The sequence below is a fragment of the Oncorhynchus masou genome, chromosome 5 (genome assembly GCF_036934945.1).
Source record: "Oncorhynchus masou masou isolate Uvic2021 chromosome 5, UVic_Omas_1.1, whole genome shotgun sequence".
NCBI lineage: Eukaryota > Metazoa > Chordata > Actinopteri > Salmoniformes > Salmonidae > Oncorhynchus > Oncorhynchus masou.
The window spans coordinates 19,640,365-19,663,298 of NC_088216.1; the positions used below are offsets into that span (position 1 = coordinate 19,640,365).

Sequence of the window (22,934 nt, forward strand, 5' to 3'; positions counted from 1 at the left end):
CATCTTCATCACCATCTGTCCATTGTTCTTTCCCCTCATTGTTGAAATGATCTGGTGCCCTCCCTCTCTCTCTGTTACTGCCAGTTAGCTGTCTCGGGAATCTCATTAAGCACACATTTAACTCTGCACGTTGCTGCCCTCCCTCTCTCTCTCGCTGTCTCATTTATAGAGTATGTATTTATTTCCTGGACTAGAATTGTTTCGGAGGCTGGCAGAGCGTTGCCATGGAGACGGCGGCCGTATCCGCAGCAACCAACACACCAGAAAGGAGAGCGAGCAAAAGAGAGAGAGAGAGAGAGAGAGAGAGAGAGAGAGAGAGAGAGAGAAAGAGGAGGGTGGCAGGTCACGGGTGGGGGAGAATGAGTTGAGTTTATCTGGCAGTGGCACGCACTTGTCGACACACACAGTACATGCTGATACTTATTCACACAAGCACTTTATACAATATGACTCGCTCTCTCTCTCTCTACTCTCGCTCTCCCTCTTACTCTCTATTCTCGCTCTCCCTCTTACTCTCTATTCTCTACTCTCGCTCTCCCTCTTACTCTCTATTCTCGCTCTCCCTCTTACTCTCTATTCTCGCTCTCCCTCTTATTCTCTATTCTCGCTCTCCCTCTTACTCTCTATTCTCGCTCTCCCTCTTACTCTCTATTCTCGCTCTCCCTCTTACTCTCTATTCTCTACTCTCGCTCTCCCTCTTACTCTCTATTCTCGCTCTCCCTCTTACTCTCTATTCTCGCTCTCCCTCTTATTCTCTATTCTCGCTCTCCCTCTTACTCTCTATTCTCGCTCTCCCTCTTACTCTCTATTCTCGCTCTCCCTCTTACTCTCTATTCTCTACTCTCCCTCTTACTCTCTATTCTCTACTCTCCCTCTTACTCTCTATTCTCTACTCTCTCTCTCCCGCTTTCTCTACACTGTATTTCTATTCCCTCTTCCCATTCTTACTACTCTCTCCTCTCCTCTCTCTCTCTCTACTCTCCTCTTTCTCTCTCCCTTCACGCTCTCTCTCTCTATTCTTCCTCACTACTCTCTCCTCTACTCTCTCTCTCCTCTCTCTCTTTTCTCTCTCCCTCATTCTCTCTACTCTCTCGCTCTACTCAACTCAACTCTACTCTCTCTTCTCTCTCTCTCGCTCTCTCTACTCTCTCTCCCCCTCTTTCTCTCTACTCTTTCTACTCTCTCTCTCTCTCTCTCTTCTCTCCCTCTTTCTGTCAGATGTGTGTGTTACAGACTCTCAAAGTGGATCATCTGTGCTACGGTAGCTTAACTTGTTGTTAACTGACTTGCCTAGTTAAATACAGGTCAAAAAAACTGACCAAGCAACCTCAGGAACATTAACATACAATAACTCAGGTTCTCAAATTCAATGCCTTCATGTCTTCTTTGCATTTGTGTGTGTTTCTGCAACCATGTTATCATTTCCACTGTGAACATTAGGGTTTGCAGTTGATTTAGAACCGAAAATATGCGGTTGGGTCATTCCACCAATTCGTTGCCTTTTGAGAAGTTTAACATAAAGAGCACATGTTAAAAAAAAAAAAGACCGTAACAGGTTCGACCGTAACAGGGTCGACCGTAACAGGTTCGACCGTAACAGGGTTGACCGTAACAGGGTTGACCGTAACAGGGTTGACGATTTCATTTGAAATCAGCCATAAATCCCCTTGTGATGTGAAATGGAAGCTTGTTATCTGCATCAGGGAGTGTTAAACATTTGAGCCTGTTCATCTATGGGTAACAGGGTTGACAGGTTAATGCTCAACCCGCTCAATTTTCCAACACAAAACCCCAGAAAATATTAGATGATTAATGTTTCTTTAGAATATTGTTTTCCCAAAGCAATAGTTTCAACGTGCATAAATGAATCACCGATCACGTGAAATAAATACTAATGTTAAGAAAATACTTTGTCAAAGCAACAAAGTAACGAGGGCGTCATTATGACAGAGCGTGTTAAAAAGTCACAGGCGGGGCACGGAGGGACGTGTCAAAAAGCGCCGTTTATTGATTTCTCCATGTGGTCTATATTAAAAGGGCACTTCATTTCATAGAACAGCCTTTTAAAATTCAATATTGACGCACAGTTTCTACTTAAAATGTCAAAGGGACGCAAAGGCAATCTTTTGTAACACCCGTGTTATTGTAAGTCTCCCCGTATAAGAGTACCTTCTGATTTTAGTCAAATGTATGAATGTTACTGTAGTGTGAAACCAGAGTGTGTCATACAGTATACTAGAGTGTTCAGTGGGTAACACTTTACATCCAGTTACTCTTATTATAGCAGTAACAACAATTGTGAAGTTTCTTGCCCATAGGTATCAGTCAAGTCATTGTTTTTGTTTGAGTTACGGACTGCAGCTTTAAGACATTCTTTAACCCGTCTTGTCATGGTGTAATAACTATAGTAACATTGTTTCCTCGCAGGTATCTGATGAACGTGACGTTCGAGGGACGTAACCTGTCGTTCAGTGAGGATGGATACCAGATGCATCCCAAACTGGTCATCACCCTGCTCGACAAGCAGAGACGCTGGGACAAGGTGAGTATCTCTCGTCTTCCTCTCCTTCTCCTTCTATGTCTCTCTCTCATTCTCTCCCTTTCTCTGGTTTCTTTCTTTGATTTCTCTCACACCCTTTTTCCTCCTCTCTCCCCCTCTCTCTTTCTTTGTCATTCTCTTTCTCTTTCTCTCTCTCTCTCTCTGTGTATTTCACTTTCTCTTCCTTACTCTCTTTCTCTCTCTTCCTTTCTCTCTCTTCCTTTCTCTTTCTTCTTTCTCTTTCTCTTTATCCTCTCTCTCTTTCTTTCTCTTTCTTCTTTCTCTTTCTCTTCCTCCCTCTCTCTCTTTCTCTCTCTTTCTTTCTCTTTCTTCTTTCTCTTTCTCTTCCTCCCTCTCTCTCTTTCTCTCTCTTTCTTTCTCTTTCTTCTTTCTCTTTCTCTTCCTCCTCTCTCTCTTTCTCTCTCTCTCTTTCTCTTTCTTCTCTCTCTTTCTCTCTCTTTATTTGTGTTTTATTTGTCCCTGATGATTTATGATTATGCAAACCACCCAATCATTCATCCCTCCTCTCTCTTCTCCCTCCCCTCTCTCTTCCCTCCTCCCATCCCCAGGTGGGTAAGTGGGAGAACAGCTCCCTGTCCATGAAGTACCACGTGTGGCCCAGGTTCGAGCTGTTCTCCGATGGGGAGGCCCGGGAGGACGACCACCTGTCCATCGTGACGCTGGAGGAGGCTCCCTTTGTCATCGTGGAGGATGTGGACCCCCTCAGTGGCACCTGCATGAGGAACACAGTGCCGTGCAGGAAACAGCTTAAAATACTGTAAGACAACGAGGATCCACCTTAACCAAATACACAACCCTATACTGTATTCCCTCTCTCCTATTGATCATATATTGAGTGCTGATGCCAAATTCAACTCCAGCCGTTTATACCATTACCTCCTTCATGAAACAACTCCAAACACTGTGAAAACTATAGACCTATATCACTATCACAGGTGGCCGGTGGCACCTTAATTGGGGAGAACAGGCTCATAGTCATGGCTGGAATGGAATCAATGCAATGGTTTCAAACACATCAAACACATGGTTTCCATGTGTTTGATACCATCCCATTCACTCAATTCCAGGCATTATTATGAGTCGTCCTCTCCTCAGCAGCCTCCTGTGATCAGAATTCAATATAGACGTCAATGTTTAGGTTGTCATACCTGTAGCTCAAAATCCTATGAGAACCATAGACCAATATCTCTATTAAAAACAGAGCAATATCTCTATTAAAACAGAGCAATATCTCTATTAAAAACAGAGCAATATCTCCATTAAAAACAGAGCAATATCTCTATTAAAACAGAGCAATATCTCTATTAAAAACAGAGCAATATCTCCATTAAAAACAGAGCAATATCTCTATTAAAACAGAGCAATATCTCTATTAAAAACAGAGCAATATCTCTATTAAAAACAGAGCAATATCTCTATTAAAAACAGAGCAATATCTCTATTAAAAACAGAGCAATATCTCTATTAAAAACAGAGCAATATCTCCATTAAAAACAGAGCAATATCTCTATTAAAACAGAGCAATATCTCTATTAAAAACAGAGCAATATCTCTATTAAAACAGAGCAATATCTCTATTAAAAACAGACCAATATCTCTATAAAAAACAGACCAATATCTATATTAAAACATATCAAGATCTCTATTAAAACAGACCAATATCTCTATTAAAACAGAGCAATATCTCTATTAAAACAGAGCAATATCTCTATTAAAAACAGAGCAATATCTCTATTAAAAACAGAGCAATATCTCTATTAAAACAGAGCAATATCTCTATTAAAACAGAGCAATATCTCTATTAAAACAGACCAATATCTCTATTAAAACAGACCAATATCTCTATTAAAACAGAGCAATATCTCTATTAAAACAGAGCAATATCTCTATTAAAACAGAGCAATATCTCTATTAAAACAGAGCAATATCTCTATTAAAACAGAGCAATATCTCTATTAAAACAGACCAATATCTCTATTAAAACAGACCAATATCTCTATTAAAAACAGACCAATATCTCTATTAAAAACAGAGCTCAAATTCTACTTTAAGGGCAGAAAATGTCTAGGACCTTCATGGCATCTATAAAATGGAAGCATCTGGTTTTAGGGGAAAAGCAGAAAAGAGGCAAAGCCTGAACCTAAAGCTTCCGGTCTTCATCGACCCCGCTCAGGTGTTTTGGTCATTTAATCTATCTCTCCATTTCATCCTCTCATTCTCTCTCAATCTATTTGTCTTCTGATAACCCCCATCCCTTCCCTCCCTCTTCCTATATCTGGACTATTTTACTTTTCTCGTCCACATTTTGTTGACGCTTCACTACACTTACCCTTCTTCAGTTACTCCACTTCACCTTTCCCTCCCATAATGTATTCCCCTCATTGCCCTCCTTTTTCTCTCACTCCTTTTCTCTCTCTCCTTTTTTCTCACTCCATTTATCTCTCTTGTGCTGGCCTATCTAAATTCCCAGGAGCTCCTGCCTCTCATTCCTTGCCCTTTCCTCCTTTTATTATTGACATTTCATCCTCTTCTCACCTCTCCTGTCAACCTCACCATCACTGTTTATTTATTGTTTCTCCCCCCGTCTTCTGATCATCCTGTACCTGTCCCCCGTCTTCTGATCATCCTGTACCTGTCCGCCCGTCTTCTGATCATGCTGTACCTGTTCCCCCGTCTACTGATCATCATGTACCTGTCACTCCGTCTTCTGATCATCCTGTACCTGTCCCCCCATCTTCTGATCATCATGTACCTGTCCCCCCATCTTCTGATCATGCTGTACCTGTCCCCCTCTCTTCTGATCATCCTGTACCTGTCCCCCTCTCTTCTGATCATCCTGTACCTGTCCCCCCTCTCTTCTGATCCTCCTGTACCTGTCCCCCCTCTCTTCTGATCATCCTGTACCTGTCCTCCCTCTCTTCTGATCATCCTGTACCTGTCCCCCCTCTCTTCTGATCATCCTGTACCTGTCCCCCTCTCTTCTGATCATCCTGTACCTGTCCCCCTTCTCTTCTGATCATCCTGTACCTGTCCCCCTCTCTTCTGATCATCCTGTACCTGTCCCCCTCTCTTCTGATCATCCTGTACCTGTCCCCCCTCTCTTCTGATCATCATGTACCTGTCCCCCTCTCTTCTGATCATCCTGTACCTGTCCCCCTCTCTTCTGATCATCTTGTACCTATCCCCCCTCTCTTCTGATCCTCCTGTACCTGCCCCCCCTTCTCTTCTGATCATCCTGTACCTGTCCCCCCTCTCTTCTGATCATCATGTACCTGTCCCCCTCTCTTCTGATCATCCTGTACCTGTCCCCCTCTCTTCTGATCATCTTGTACCTATCCCCCCTCTCTTCTGATCCTCCTGTACCTATCCCCCTCTCTTCTGATCATCCTGTACCTATCCCCCCTCTCTTCTGATCCTCCTGTACCTGCCCCCTTCTCTTCTGATCATCCTGTACCTGTCCTCCCTCTCTTCTGATCATCCTGTACCTGTCCCCCTCTCTTCTGATCATCTTGTACCTATCCCCCCTCTCTTCTGATCATCCTGTACCTGTCCCCCTCTCTTCTGATCATCATGTACCTGTCCCCCCTCTCTTCTGATCATCCTGTACCTGTCCCCCTCTCTTCTGATCATCATGTACCTGCCCCCCCTCTCTTCTGATCATCCTGTACCTATCCCCCTCTCTTCTGATCATCCTGTACCTATCCCCCTCTCTTCTGATCATCATGTACCTGTCCCCCCTCTCTTCTGATCATCATGTACCTGTCCCCCTCTCTTCTGATCATCCTGTACCTGTCCCCCTCTCTTCTGATCATCCTGTACCTGTCCCCCTCTCTTCTGATCATCTTGTACCTATCCCCCTCTCTTCTGATCCTCCTGTACCTATCCCCCTCTCTTCTGATCATCCTGTACCTATCCCCCCTCTCTTCTGATCCTCCTGTACCTGCCCCCTTCTCTTCTGATCATCCTGTACCTGTCCTCCCTCTCTTCTGATCATCCTGTACCTGTCCCCCTCTCTTCTGATCATCTTGTACCTATCCCCCCTCTCTTCTGATCATCCTGTACCTGTCCCCTCTCTTCTGATCATCATGTACCTGTCCCCCCTCTCTTCTGATCATCCTGTACCTGTCCCCCTCTCTTCTGATCATCATGTACCTGCCCCCTCTCTTCTGATCATCCTGTACCTATCCCCCTCTCTTCTGATCATCCTGTACCTATCCCCCTCTCTTCTGATCATCATGTACCTATCCCCCTTCTCTTCTGATCATCATGTACCTGTCCCCCTCTCTTCTGATCATCCTGTACCTGTCCCCCTCTCTTCTGATCATCCTGTACCTGTCCCTCTCTTCTGATCATCATGTACCTGTCCCCCTCTCTTCTGATCATCATGTACCTGCCCCCCCTCTCTTCTGATCATCCTGTACCTATCCCCCTCTCTTCTGATCATCCTGTACCTATCCCCCTCTCTTCTGATCATCATGTACCTGCCCCCCTCTCTTCTGATCATCCTGTACCTATCCCCCTCTCTTCTGATCATCCTGTACCTATCCCCCTCTCTTCTGATCATCATGTACCTGTCCCCCTCTCTTCTGATCATCCTGTACCTGTCCCCCTCTCTTCTGATTCTCCTGTACCTGTCCCCCTTCTCTTCTGATCATCATGTACCTGCCCCCCTCTCTTCTGATCATCCTGTACCTATCCCCCTCTCTTCTGATCATCCTGTACCTATCCCCCTCTCTTCTGATCATCATGTACCTGTCCCCCCTCTCTTCTGATCATCCTGTACCTATCCCCCCTCTCTTCTGATCATCCTGTACCTATCCCCCTCTCTTCTGATCATCATGTACCTGTCCCCCTCTCTTCTGATCATCCTGTACCTGTCCCCCTCTCTTCTGATCATCATGTACCTGCCCCCCCTCTCTTCTGATCATCCTGTACCTATCCCCCCTCTCTTCTGATCATCCTGTACCTATCCCCCTCTCTTCTGATCATCATGTACCTGCCCCCCTCTCTTCTGATCATCCTGTACCTATCCCCCCTCACTTCTGATCATCCTGTACCTATCCCCCTCTCTTCTGATCCTCCTGTACCTGTCCCCCCTCTCTTCTGATCATCCTGTACCTGTCCCCCTCTCTTCTGATCATCCTGTACCTTTCCCCCTCTCTTCTGATCATCCTGTACCTATCCCCCTCTCTACTGATCATCCTGTACCTGTCCCCCTCTCTTCTGATCATCTTGTACCTGTCCCCCTCTCTTCTGATCATCTTGTACCTATCCCCCCTCTCTTCTGATCATCCTGTACCTATCCCCCCTCTCTTCTGATCATCATGTACCTGCCCCCCCTCTCTTCTGATCATCCTGTACCTATCCCCCCTCACTTCTGATCATCCTGTACCTATCCCCCCTCTCTTCTGATCCTCCTGTACCTGTCCCCCTCTCTTCTGATCATCCTGTACCTGTCCCCCTCTCTTCTGATCATCCTGTACCTATCCCCCTCACTTCTGATCATCCTGTACCTATCCCCCTCTCTTCTGATCCTCCTGTACCTGTCCCCCTCTCTTCTGATCATCCTGTACCTGTCCCCCTCTCTTCTGATCATCCTGTACCTGTCCCCCTCTCTTCTGATCATCCTGTACCTGTCCCCCTCTCTTCTGATCATCATGTACCTGTCCCCCTCTCTTCTGATCATCTTGTACCTGTCCCCCTCTCTTCTGATCATCTTGTACCTATCCCCCCTCTCTTCTGATCCTCCTGTACCTGCCCCCCTTCTCTTCTGATCATCCTGTACCTGTCCTCCCTCTCTTCTGATCATCCTGTACCTGTCCCCCTCTCTTCTGATCATCCTGTACCTTTCCCCCTCTCTTCTGATCATCCTGTACCTATCCCCCTCTCTACTGATCATCCTGTACCTGCCCCCTTCTCTTCTGATCATCCTGTACCTGTCCTCCTCTCTTCTGATCATCCTGTACCTGTCCCCCTCTCTTCTGATCATCTTGTACCTGTCCCCCCTCTCTTCTGATCATCCTGTACCAGTCCCCCCTCTCTTCTGATCATCCTGTACCTGCCCCCCTTCTCTTCTTATCCTCCTGTACCTGTCCCCCTCTCTTCTTATCCTCCTGTACCTGTCCCCCTTCTCTTCTGATCATCCTGTACCTTTCCCCCTCTCTTCTGATCATCCTGTACCTATCCCCCCTCTCTACTGATCATCCTGTACCTGCCCCCTTCTCTTCTGATCATCCTGTACCAGTCCCCCTCTCTTCTGATCATCCTGTACCTGCCCCCTTCTCTTCTTATCCTCCTGTACCTGTCCCCCTCTCTTCTTATCCTCCTGTACCTGTCCCCCCTTCTCTTCTGATCATCCTGTACCTTTCCCCCTCTCTTCTGATCATCCTGTACCTATCCCCCCTCTCTACTGATCATCCTGTACCTGCCCCCCTTCTCTTCTGATCATCCTGTACCTGTCCTCCCTCTCTTCTGATCATCCTGTACCTGTCCCCCTCTCTTCTGATCATCCTGTACCAGTCCCCCTCTCTTCTGATCATCCTGTACCTATCCCCCTCTCTTCTTATCCTCCTGTACCTGTCCCCCTCTCTTCTTATCCTCCTGTACCTGTCCCCTCTCTTCTTATCCTCCTGTACCTGTCCCCCTTCTCTTCTGATCATCCTGTACCTTTCCCCCTCTCTTCTGATCATCCTGTACCTATCCCCCTCTCTACTGATCATCCTGTACCTGCCCCCTTCTCTTCTGATCATCCTGTACCTGTCCTCCCTCTCTTCTGATCATCCTGTACCTGTCCCCCTCTCTTCTGATCATCCTGTACCAGTCCCCCCTCTCTTCTGATCATCCTGTACCTATCCCCCCTCTCTTCTTATCCTCCTGTACCTGTCCCCCTCTCTTCTTATCCTCCTGTACCTGTCCCCCTTCTCTTCTGATCATCCTGTACCTGTGCCTCTTCTCTTCTGATCATCATGTACCTGTCCCCCCTCTCTTCTACCTCTCTTTGATTTACCCCAATTATTTTTGCCCTTTTACCCACCTGGTCATTGATTTCTTCCTGTGTCCCATTATCCTCGTTTTTCTCTTTCCTCTCTTTCTTTTGCTCTTCCTCTCACCCTTATCCTTCTATTTATCTCTATGTGTGTCACTCTATCTCTCTTTCTCTGTCATTCTCCCTCTCACTCCCTCTCTCTCTTATCCTCCTCCTTCTGTTTTTTCTCCTTCTGTTTCAATTTCAATTTTCAATTTAATGGTCTTTATAGGCATGGGAAATATATGTTTACATTTCCAAAGCAACTGAAATAGATAATAAATAAAAGTGAATTAAACAATTAAAAAAATAACAGTAAACATTACACTCACAAAAGTTCAAAAATAATGAAGACATATCAAATGTCATATTATGTCTATATGCAGTGTTGTAACTATGTGCAAATAGTTAAAGTACAAAAGGGAAAATAAATAAGAAAATCTCTCTTTCAGCAACCAGACAGTACCTGGCCAGTACACCAAGCGCTGCTGTAAAGGATTCTGCATCGACATCCTGAAGAAGATTGCCAAGCAGGTCAAGTTCACCTATGACCTCTACCTGGTCACCAACGGAAAGCACGGCAAGAAGATCAACGGCACCTGGAATGGAATGGTCGGGGAGGTGGGAGTTTGTCCGTTCTTTCTCACTGACTCTCTTTGGCCCTTTTTTTCTTCTTCTTTTTTTCTCCTTTGGCATTCTGACTCTTATCTCCTTATTTCCAGATCTGGGTTCGATTAGTATTTGAAATGTGTTCAAATACTTTGACTGTTTGATTGACTGAGCCTGCCTGAAGTGCTAGGAGGGTGGGGTTTGACTATTCTATTGCTTCTATCGTGCCAGACAAGCTCAATTGAGTGCAGCACAAAGGATTTTGACAGAAGATGAATACTATTTGAACCCAGCAGGTCTGATTTGACTGCCTCTATATCCTAGCCTGCGGGGGGCTTTGATCCGCTCATTTCAAGTCTGGGAGAGAAGAGGAGAGGAGGCTTCATCAGACTCAGAGAGGGAGAGTTAGCAGTGGGAAGAGCCCCCTACCTTGCCGGCATTAATTCCCATATTAAATCACATAGCACGTGTTAGATACAGCACTGTACAAGTTAAACGACTGCGGGTGGGACAAAGAAACGTGTAGCCTTGCCTGACAACTGATCAATGTTGTGTTTGTATATCAGGGACAGAGATGCTGAGGAATGGTTTCCTCTGGCGTTATAAAGCCTTTGACTGGATTCTGTAGTAAAACGACAGGGAGACGTGTCAACGTAGGCACAACCGGCTTATGCAAATGCACAGGCATGCCTGTTCTCATCATCCAAGTACGCGGCTAATGATTTCATTTAGATAGGAGAGAAGGAGGGAGCCCAAAAAATAAATGAGAGAGAGAAATGGGCACAAACAAATGAAAAACATCAGGAGGAGGAGGGAGAGAAGAGGGAGAGAGCAGAGGGGAGGGAATAATTCATGCTCACTCTGCTATGTGTTTACCCTGTTAACACAGCCTGTTGTGGCCCACTTTTATACACTGCCCAAGGCCTCAGGTATTAACAGCTAAATATACCTGTAGAGACTCAGAGCAGGGAGGGGAATGAGTGAGTGAGTGGAGGGAGGGATTAGGATATAGGGGAGAGAGCAGGGGAGGGAAAGGTTCGTGGCAAGAACTGAGCTTTTTCCAGTTGTAGGAGTGATTCACTATACAGTGTAGTAACCCAGTTTCCTTCTCCTTCATTATTTTTTGGCAGTCATGTTTCGTATCAGATCTAAAATGGCAGTGTATGTGAAGGGAAAAGGTGACCTCTCATTGATATTTAGTAGTCTACAGTTGTACTATAAAGTAGTAACCCAGTTTCCTGCTCCTTCACTGTTTCTCTCGGCCCTGTTTTGTATCAGATCCAAAATGACCTCCAGTTGACCCTGTCTCTCTCATTGACTCAGGTGGAGCAGAAGAAGGCCCACATGGCCGTGGGGTCGCTCACCATCAACGCAGAGAGGTCTGAGGTCATTGACTTCTCCGTGCCCTTCATCGAGACGGGGATCAGTGTCCTGGTCTCCCGTAGCAACGGCACTGTCTCCCCCTCCGCCTTCCTTGGTGAGAATCAGAGTACCACTGGCACCTGGTGTTGATGGAGATGCTTCACATCCATATGTCGTGACTTGACTTTAACATTATTCTGAAGACTGTTATTTATCTAATTAGCTAACTATGTTTAATTGTTACCCAATTAAATTATTCTTGTAACAATTAACTCATTAGGGTCTGGGGCACCATGAGAGCGGTTCTTTAAAGAGTTATCACATCACCTATCACATCTATAAACAGTCAACTTATTAATCATAACCGTGTATTAAATCATCACTTTGAACAGTCGTAACCTCCTTGCATCTGCAAATACCCGAGCCTTACTTATGATTCAGTATTACACAAATTGGTTTCATAATTATTTTTTTTAACTAATTAAATGGGAACACATGATAAAAATACACACACTGCACCAGCATTTGCCTGGAGACTGAAATACACTAATACACTGAAAATAGATCCCTAGCGGAATGACAACAACATGGATGTCTGTTAAAGAAGAGATGGAGAGAGAGAGGGACAGAGAAACTTAACATTGGTACATTCAGAAACTACTCTCACCTACAGTAATCATATACTTTGCACACGAACCACTGCCCGCTTTGAGTAAGAAAGCCTGGGTTCGCCAGGGATCTCTCGGTGAACAGGGCAATCTTTGAAAGGGGGTTGGGCCTTTTCACGGCATGCTCGTAAGGCTCTGATTGTCCAAAATGGTTCCAACAAGTCTTCTACTGTTGTCCTTCTTCGTAGTTGTCCGGTATCCGGTGACTTGTCGTATTGTCCTGAACAAAACTACCGAGTTGAATTTTCCTTCCCATTCACTCTTGAAGATGCTTCTTTGAAGATAGGCTAGCTGCCGTATCGATGGTTTCACAGTGGGGTGATGAGAGTAGTGTAATACGATGGTTGAGTAACAGGATGGTCCTACTTAACTTTACTTAGGACAGTTAATCAGTCGTACCAGTGATTGTCCGGGAGGTGAGTTTATGGTCTCCACCTCGTGTTGAGTTTCAAAGTTCAAACCACTTTAAACGTGCATCTGCAGCTTCACGCTTTTCTGGTCCAATGTGTTTTTGCTTAACCCATCATTTATACCTTTTGCTCAAAAGGGGCGGCTCCGGCTGGCTAACATTCTCCCTGACCTCACTTCGGGGTGGAAACTACCAATGGTGCAAAGTTATGGAAAACAATTATATCTTATAGCTTCTCATATCACATCCTTCTCTTAACAAAAACACTTTCATAATTTTTCATATTACATGCACAAGGCATAGTATGGAAACTTCGCATATAGTGGGTATACTTTCCAAGTTACAATATTTCCTTTATAACATTTTTAATGACATCACAAAATAAACAAAATAACATTAGTGTTCTGTAGATTGCCTCTGATGATTCCCCACGTTTTGCATTTTGCTTTTGAACGTGTTAGAGTTTCGGCAGCAAAAAGGTCTGTTGAGACAAAGCACGTTTCTTTGGTGAATTTGGAAAGCACAGGCCTGGACAGACATGGTAAATCAGACATGGTAAATAAGCACGAACACACAGGCATGGTAAATAACCACACACAGACACAGACATGATAAATAAGCACGAACACACAGGCATGGTAAATAACCACACACACAGACATGATAAATAAGCACACACACACAGACATGGTAAATAAGCACACACGCGCACACACAGTAATACCTACTTGGTCATTGATGAATTTGTTTAATTTACCAGCCTTCGTCTCCCTCCCTCCCTCCCTCCCTCCCTCCCTCCCTCCCTCCCTCCCTCCCTCCCTCCCTCCCTCCCTCCCTCCCTCCCTCCCTCCCTCCCTCCCTTCCTTCCTTCCTTCCTTCCTTCATTCCTCTCTCTCTCTCTTTATATCTCTTTCTCTCTCTCTCTCCCTCTATCTTCTTCTCTCAGAGCCGTTCAGTGCGGACGTGTGGGTGATGATGTTTGTGATGCTGCTACTCGTGTCGGCGATTGCTGTGTTTGTGTTTGAGTACTTCAGCCCGGTCGGCTACAACCGCTGCCTGGCAGATGGACGAGGTGAGAGAGAGGACACACACACACACACACACACACACACACACACACACACACACACACACACACACACACACACACACACACACACACACACACACACACAAACAGAGAAACAGAGAAAGAGCGAGAGAGAGAACTTGTCAATTGAACACCTTTCTCTTACCCTCTATCACCAGCCAGGCAGCAGGCAGCCAAGGTTGAGAAATGAAACACATTGAAACATTTCCACTCAATATAAGGAGGACACCTCAGTCACTCCCGCCACACTCTTTAAATGAAACACATATAGGGTGTGTCCCAAATGGCACCCGATTCCCTATGTAATGCACTTTTCCAGGGATCAAAGGTCAAAAGTAGTGCACTATATAGGGACTTGGGTGCCATTTGGGACACAATCATCTAGTCATCAGGACACAGCCATCTAGTCATCAGGATGAACAATACAATAATAGCTGTTCTTAGATGGAGCTGTAGATTAAAATGAAAACCTATCTAACATCATCATCATTACACAATAACAGAATGCCTTGGGCATTATTAAGCACTAGCAACAAGTCTCCCTGTACCTAAAGACATCATGTTGTTTCCCAATACACCGACTGGGGTTTGATCCTGGGTCTCCTGTACAACACAAGATTGTGTTAACCCGTCGAGCTAAAGGCTAGACATTGGCTTGGGGAGCTAACGCAGGTCTTCAGGTCTCAGGGAAGGTTACTCTTCACATCAACCACCACCATTACCATTCCTTTAAACATTTTCCACAGGTCCGTTGTGTTGAAAACGAACACAGAAAAGGAAAAGTTGTGACTGAATGTTTATGACACTACCCACAGAATTGAATAATGTTCCCAACACCTCAAAACACAAAATCAACGGTTTCCGTTCCCATGGCAGCAGCGGGATTCTATTTTACATGGCGCTTCTCTTCTTCACACCCTCTCTGGCTCCATATACAATGCAGAGGAATGCATTAACGTTCCACCACTCCAGCCCACTCAAGATAACATCATAGGAGTTTTATATCCACCCTGGTTTTTGGGTTGTTGCTCTATATTGGTGACAGGGGGATAAGTGTGTAGTGATGAGCCAGGCAGGGCAGGGTAATGGTGGGTTATCTACACTGTCTGTTGCTGCTGTATAATGCACTACAATTCACTGTAACCACTGTAGAAAACAGAGAGGGAGAGAGCAATAGGAAGAGAGAGAGGGATAGAGAGAGAGAGAGATGTTGGTTCCTCTGCTGTTTACGCGCCCACGGTATCATGAGTTAATGACTTCCAATACAGGTTATGTAAGTCGTGTTAAGCGCACATGCACACACAAACACACACACACACGCACATACCGTGTTGTATTGTATTGCTTGTTGCTGCAGCTGTAGCATAATTGTAGCCTTTTGGACACCCATCCACCCCCACCTTCACCCTCCTTCACCCTCCTTCACCCTCCCTCTTGCACTCTCTCTTTCTCCCTCTCTATCTCTACCCTTCTCTCGCTCCCTCCTTCACTCTCTCTCTCCCTCTCTCTCTGTCCCTCCCTCTCTCTCATTATCTCTCTCCCTCCTTCACTCTCTCTCTCTCCCTCTCACTCTGTCCCTCCCTCTCTCTCTCTCTCTCCATCCTTCACACTCTCTCTCTCCCTCTCTCTCTGTCCCTCCCTCTCTCTCTCTATCTCTCTCCCTCTCCGTCCCTCTCTCCAAGCACCCCATGGATGTGGGTGCAGACAGCCAGCCAGGGCGTCAGTTCTGATTCTGCTACAGTGGAGCCTGGTATAGCAGGAGCCAACTGGCTTTACGTCCCAATACTTCCCAACAGGATTTCTCTCCTCTCCTTTTGTTCATGATCATTGGCAGGCAGAAGGACAAGTGTCCAGCATGTTGCTTTCACCTATAACATAACCTACCTCAGATCAATGGCCCCATAACAAAAAGCCAACATCAGGTCTATTAAATGAAGTGCTTTTTTAATTGGGAGCATAGCCACCAAACCAATCAACTCCCTTCTCCCTCTTTCCCTCCCTCTCTCTTGACTTCCTCTCCCCATCCCTCTTTTCTTCCCCCAGAGCCCGGTGGCCCCTCCTTCACCATCGGCAAGGCCATCTGGCTGCTGTGGGGCCTGGTTTTCAACAACTCTGTTCCCGTCCAGAACCCTAAAGGCACCACCAGTAAGATCATGGTGTCGGTGTGGGCCTTCTTTGCTGTCATCTTCCTGGCCTCCTACACTGCCAACCTGGCTGCCTTCATGATCCAGGAGGAGTATGTGGATCAGGTGTCGGGCCTCAGCGACAATAAGGTGTGTGTGTGAGTGTGCGTGTGCCTTCACCTGCCTGTATGTGCCCAGCGTTGGAACCCGATGCCTTGTCCAACTCACCACGCCAGCCCCTGCTATTTTCTCTCTTTTTCTCTTCTCTTCCGGAACACCCCCTCACCCCACCCCCCACCCCCCTCCACAGTTCCAAAAACCCAACGCCTTCTCCCCGCCATTCCGTTTCGGAACGGTGCCAAACGGAAGCACGGAACGGAACATCCGCAACAATTACCCGGAGATGCACCAGTATATGACCAGCTTCCACCAGAAGAACGTGAACGAGGCCCTGGCAAGCCTCAAGGGAGGGTGAGAGAAGGGGAGGGAGGGAAAAGAGGGGAGGATGGGTGGAGGGTTAGGGAGAGGAGAGAGAGATAGGGATGGAGGGGAGGGAGGGCCAGGGAGAGGGAGGGATGGAGGGAGAACAGGTGAGGGAGAGGAGAGGGGGATGGGTGGAGGGGAGGGAGGGAGGGCCAGGGAGAGATGGATGGAGAACGGGTGAGAGAGAGGAGAGAGGAATGGATGGAGAACGGGTGAGAGAGAGGAGAGAGGGATGGATGGAGGGGAGGGAGGGAGGGAGTGTGGGTGGGAAGCTAGCAGAGCTGCTGCTGTTGCTTGCTGCTGCCTGCCACTGCTCCTTAGCTCAGAATAGCAGCAAGCAACAGCCTGGTGGTGGTTGGTGGAGGCTGAGAGCTGATCTGATGTGATGGTCTCCTCCCTTCTTCCTTTCCAAGAATTAAGAATGCAGAGTGCGGATTAGAACACTAGAGCTTCATATAGCCATCTGTGGGTTTATCTTCTTTTGGCTTGGTTGGGAGGGAGCTGGTTGAACTGCTAGCTAGCCATTTGGGAGTTGATGAGTTGTGGGTTTGTCACCTAAACCTGTCATAGGTCACTTACTTAGTATAAACGTAACATGTAAAGTGCTGGTCCCATGTTTCATGAGCTGAAATAAAAGATCCCAGAGATGTTCCGTACGCACAAAAAGCTTATTTCTCTCAAATTTTGCGCACAAATTTGTTTACATCCCTGTTAGTGAGCATTTCTCCTTTGCCAAGATAATCCATTCCCCTGACAGATGTGGCATATCAAGAAGCTGATTAAACAGCATGATCATTACACAGGTGCACCTTGTGCTGGGCACAATAAAAAGCCACTCTAAAATTTGTAGTTTTGTCACACAACACAATTGCACAGATGTCCCAAGTTTTGAGGGAGCATGCAATTGGCATGCTGACTGCAGGAATGTCCACCACAGCTGTTGCCAGATCATTTTAATGTTCATTTCTCTACCATAAGCCACTTCCAATGACGTTTTAGAGAATTTGGCAGTACATCCAACTGGCGAGCAGTTTACTGATGTCCACGTTGTGAACAGAGTGCCCCATGGTGGAGGTGGGAATATGGTATGGACAATGAACACAGTTGCATTTCATCAATGGCAATTTGAATGCACAGAAATACCGTGACCAGATCCTGAGGCCCATTGTGAGGCCCATTGTTTTTAAAGATATCTGTGACCAACAGATGTATATCTGTATTCCCAGTCATGTGAAATCCATAGATTAGGGACTAATTAATTTATTTTAATTGACTGATTTCCTCATATGAACTGTAACTTGTTGCATGTTACGTTTCTATTTTTGTTCAGTATATCTCTCATTACTAGGCCCTGTAGTTTTTTCCAGATCATGTGACCTCACCAGGAAAACTCTGGGAGTTTTACTGGTTCAGTCATACGATCAGGAAAAAACTCCTAACCCTGAAAATAACCAATATCTACAATTACTAACACTTTGTCTGACCAGTACTGACCACTAACTATCCTCCACCATCCCCCTCCCTACTCCTGCTCAGTAAATTGGATGCCTTCATCTACGATGCTGCTGTGTTGAACTACATGGCCGGGAGGGACGAGGGCTGTAAACTGGTGACCATCGGCAGCGGGAAGGTGTTCGCCACCACCGGTTACGGCATCGCCATCCAGAAGGACTCTGGCTGGAAGAGAGCAGTGGACCTGGCCATCCTCATGCTGTTCGGCGATGGTAAACATTCAGCTGACATGCGATCGTAGTCTGACAGTAGAGTAGCATATTGAATAGTCATTTATTAGTCCATCTGCAGAGACAGAAATTCTTCATCTGCTCCCTCCTCCCCTCCCACTTCCCAAGACAACACACAAACACACAACACACACATTTTGGGTAGGAGCACAGCTTCAGCCGACCACAGAGCAGCACCCCTGCAGCTACACATTTAGCAGCAAGTGCCTTGCTCAAGGACACAACGGCAGGATAGGGTACATGGGATCTGAAACCAGCTTCCTTCCGGTTGGTAGTTCATCTCCAACTTGCATTGTCGAATCCCAGGATTGGAACACAGGATGCTGGATACCACAGTCTTAATTACACTGCTCCTCAATGTGTCCTATCTAGAGTCTATGGTTCATGGTATGTATAGTAGAAACACTGAGTGGTCTTGACAAGATAACTGGATGATCACCTCACCGCCTTCAGAGAAACGTTCTATACACTGAGTGAACAAAACATTAGGAACACCTGCTCTTTCCATGACATAGACTGACCCGGGGAATCCAGGTGAAAGCTAAGATCATTTGTTGATGTCACTTGTTAAATCCACTTCAGGCAGCGTGGATGAAGGGACAGGTTAAAGAAGGATTTTTAAGCCTTAAGACAATTGAGACGTATATTGTGTATGTGTGCCATTCAGAGGGTGAATGGGCAAGACACCGGTTTGAGTGTGTCAAGAACTGCAACGCTGCTGGGTTTTTCATGCTCAACAGTTTCCTGTGTGTATCAAGAATGGTACACCACCCAAAAGAAAATCCAGCCAACTTGACACAAGTGTGGGAAGCATTGGAGTCAACATGGACCAGCATCGCTGTGGACGAATTGAGGCTGTTCTGTGCGCAAAAGGGACTCAATATTAGTAAGGTGTTCTTAATGTTTAGTGCACTCAAGTGTTTATAAATGGACATGGTCAGTACACGCACGCACGCACACACGCACGCACACACACACACACACACACACACACACACACACACACACACACACACACACACACACACACACACACACACACACACACACACACACACACACACACACACACACACACACACACACACACGCGCACACACACACGCACGCACACATGCAAACACACACACACACACACACACACACGCACGCACGCACGCACGCACGCACGCACGCACGCACGCAAACACACACACACACACACACACACACACACACACACACACACACACACACACACACACACACACACACACACACAATGGCTCGAATGCACTTGACATTTTCTATCATAGCATGTCCCAGTTTTTATAATGAATGGGATGTCATTACAGTGTGAGAGGGATATGGTCCAGATTGTTTCAGACCGTTGAAAGTCTCTTGATACAAGAGGCTAGGGATTTGGATTCACCACTGAAAGTGAGATTCACATACAGTAGCATATATCTCTACAGTATGTACCAGACCTGGGTTTAAATACTCATTTTGAATACTTTACCTGTGCTTGACTGGCGTAATGGACCAACAGAATATCCTCAAAACTCTAAACCCCACCTAGGAAGGAACTCTAGGCTGGCTAGAGAAAACGCTCAAAGTAATCGAAAGATTTCAAGTAGTGTTTGAACCCAGGTCTGCGATCTACTGCCAAATGTATGTGATCAGTCGTTCATTTCATTCAAACGTTAACGCGCCGTTAAAACACACTTTATATAAACTAGTAAAGAGCTCAGTGTTCACTGGGTGTCTGCTGAGGTGTCATCCCCTGTTATAATCCATACAACATGGTTATCTATGTTTGTCTCGTGTGTGTGTAAGTGTGTGTGTCTGTCATGAGGTGTGTGTGTGGTTGTATGTGTGCTTGTGTCATGTGTGTACATCATCTGATGACAGGGGGGCCAAGAATAGTGTCCTAGTTCCAAGTGGCAGCCTCTGGTGCATCTGGAGTGTATTCAGATAACATCAAGGGTGGGCATGCTTACATCTGGTGAGGTGAAGGTCTGTTGGGGGTGGGGGTCTGGTGGGGTGGAAGTCTGGTGGGGGTGGAGGTCTGGTTGGGGTGGGGTGGGGGTCTGATGGGGTGGAAATCTGGTGGGGGTGGAGGTCTGGTGGGGGGGTGGAGGTCTGTTGGGGTGAAGGTCTGGTGGGGGTGAAGGTCTGGTGGGGTGGAGGTCTGGTGGGGTGGAGGTCTGGTGGGGTAGTCTGGTTGGGGTGGAGGTCTGTTGGGGTGAAGGTCTGGTGGGGTGAAGGTCTGGTGGGGTGGTCTGGTGGGGTGGAGGTCTGGTGGGTGTGGAGGTCTGGTGGGGTGGTCTAGTGGGGTGGAGGTCTGATGGGGGTGGAGGTCTGGTGGCGTGTTCTGGTGGGGTGGAGGTCTGGTGGGGTGGAGGTCTGGTGGGGTAGTCTGGTGGGGTGGAGGTCTGGTGGGGTGGTCTGGTTGGGGTGGAGGTCTGTTGGGGTGAAAGTCTGGTGGGGGTGAAGGTCTGGAGGGGTGGAGGTCTGGTGGAGTGGTCTGGTGGGGTGTAGGTCTGGTGGGGGTGGAGGTCTGGGGGGTGGTCTGGTGGTGGTGGAGGTCTGTTGGGGTGAAGGTCTGGTGGGGTGGTCTGGTGTGGTGGAGGTCTGTTGGGGTGAAGGTCTGGTGGGGGTGAAGGTCTGGTGGGGGTGGATGTCTGGTGGGGTGGTCTGGTGGGGTGGTCTGGTGGGGTGGAGGTTTGGTGGGGGTGGAGGTCTGGGGGGGTGGTCTGGTGGTGGTGGAGGTCTGTTGGGGTGAAGGTCTGGTGGGGTGGTCTGGTGTGGTGGAGGCCTGGTGGGGGTGGAAGTCTGGTGGAGTGGTCTGGTGGGGGTGGAGGTCTGTTGGGGTGAAGGTCTGGTGGGGGTGGAGGTCTGGTGGGGTAGTCTGGTGGGTGGAGGTCTGGTGGGGGTGGAGGTCTGGTGGGTTGGTCTGGTGGGGGTGGAGGTCTGTTGGGGTGAAGGTCTGGTGGGGGTGAAGGTCTGGTGGGGTGGTCTGGTGGGGTGGAGGTCTGGTGGGTGTGGAGGTCTGGTGGGGTTGGTCTGGTGGGGTGGAGGTCTGGTGGGGGTGGAGGTCTGGTGGGGGTGGAGGTCTGGTGGGGTGGTCTGGTGGGGGTGGAGGTCTGTTGGGGTGAAGGTCTGGTGGAGTGTTCTGGTGGGATGGTCTGGTGGGGGTGGAGGTCTGTTGGGGTGAAGGTCTGGTGGGGGTGGAGGTCTGGTGGGGTGGTCTGGTGTGGTGTGGGTGGAGGTCTGTTGGGGTGAAGGTCTGGTGGGGTGGTCTGGTGGGGTGGAGGTCTGATGGGGGTGGAGGTCTGGTGGCGTGTTCTGGTGGGGTGGAGGTCTGGTGGGGTGGAGGTCTGTGGGAGTAGAGGTCTGGTGGGGTGGTCTGGTGGGGTGGAGCACAGGAAAATTCTCAGCAACATAAGAGTGATCAAATTAAGATCCTACATCTGTACATGGAACACATACTTAGAAGTGAATAGCTTTGATTAAGTAGGACACTTGACTTCTCCATTGATTCTATTCTATAGGGTCATCGAAAACAAGAACAGCTCAAGTCTTGTGAAAATATATTTCAACCAGGTCTTGTGCAGGGGTGAAGGAGTATTGAGGTCAAACCAAAGACTGCATGTCCTACATCTGAGGAGCGCAAAGTCATCTTGACACAACCTGCTGAGCTTTCTTCACGTCCTTCACTGTGGCCTACTTTAACAGGACGTCTTAACAACCAGGCAGGCAAAATCTGCTACTGTCCAGGCAGCGAGTGAGTTAGCACACTGTTAGTTACACAAGCACTAGGGGAGTGGGAAATCTCCTTTGGGATTACAGACTGGTGGCTCACATCAAACAAATCTCACCAGACATGTCCTCCCCAATCTCCCTCCTCTCCCCCTCAGCACCAATTCCAGGGCACGGAGGGGGGGGGGCTATGGGGACATATTTTAGGGTGGGACCGGCGATCACATGACTGTGTGTGTATTTCCTCCCGGACCCCAAGGACTAGCAGAAGTCTCATGAGGCTGTTGTTTCCCACATTAAGACCAGATAATGAGCGACTTGCATTGTCAATGACGAATGAAGATTATCTGTGATGGGGGATGTGGGGGGACATAACAAAACATGACATGTGTTGCACACACCTGGACCCTTGTGAGAATGCTGTTCATAGACTTCTGTAACTGTACAAGCCTTGGTTTCATGCATGTTAACATCAGAAATGTGTTTTACTCACTGCTTTAGCACACTCCACCAACCCTAATGTCCTTGCCGTTTCTGAATCCTGGCTTAGGAAGGCCACCAAAAATTCTGAGATTTCCATCCCCAACTACAACATTTTCTGTCAAGATAGAACTGCTAAAGGGGGAGGAGTTGCAATCTACTGCAGAGGGAGCCTGCAAAGTTCTGTCATACTTTCCAGGTCTATGCCCAAACAGCCTGAGCTTCTAATTTTAAAAATGAATCTCTTCAGAAATAAGTTTCTCACTGTTGCCGCCTGCTATAGACCCCCCTCAGCTCCCAGCTGTGCCCTGGGCACCATATGTGAATTGATTGCCCCCCATCTATCTTCAGAGTTTGTTCTGTTAGGTGGCCTAAACTGGGATATGCTTAACACCCTGGCAGTCGTAAACTAGATGCCCTCAATCTCACACAAATTATCAAGGAACCCACCAGGTACAACCCTAAATCCGTAAACATGGGCACCCTCATACATGTTATCCTGACCAACTTGCCCTCCAAATACACCTCTGCTGTTTTCAATCAGGATCTCAGCGATCACTACCTCATTGCCTGCATCCGCTATAGGTCTGCGGTAAAATGACCACCCCTCATCACTGTCAAACTCTCCCTAAAACACTTCTGC

General features: G+C 47.2%; 1 protein-coding gene across 1 annotated transcript in view; it reads left to right on the plus strand.

The window, feature by feature from the left end:
• Nucleotides 1–22,934, plus strand: part of LOC135536315 (glutamate receptor ionotropic, NMDA 2B-like) — a 138,290-nt gene that overhangs the window by 83,663 nt on the left and 31,693 nt on the right. Inside the window, 8 exon segments of the mRNA XM_064962676.1 lie at nt 2,428–2,542; nt 3,109–3,317; nt 10,037–10,205; nt 11,517–11,670; nt 13,579–13,704; nt 15,766–15,995; nt 16,156–16,316; nt 17,865–18,052. Coding sequence (XP_064818748.1) covers nt 2,428–2,542; nt 3,109–3,317; nt 10,037–10,205; nt 11,517–11,670; nt 13,579–13,704; nt 15,766–15,995; nt 16,156–16,316; nt 17,865–18,052 — 1,352 coding nt within the window.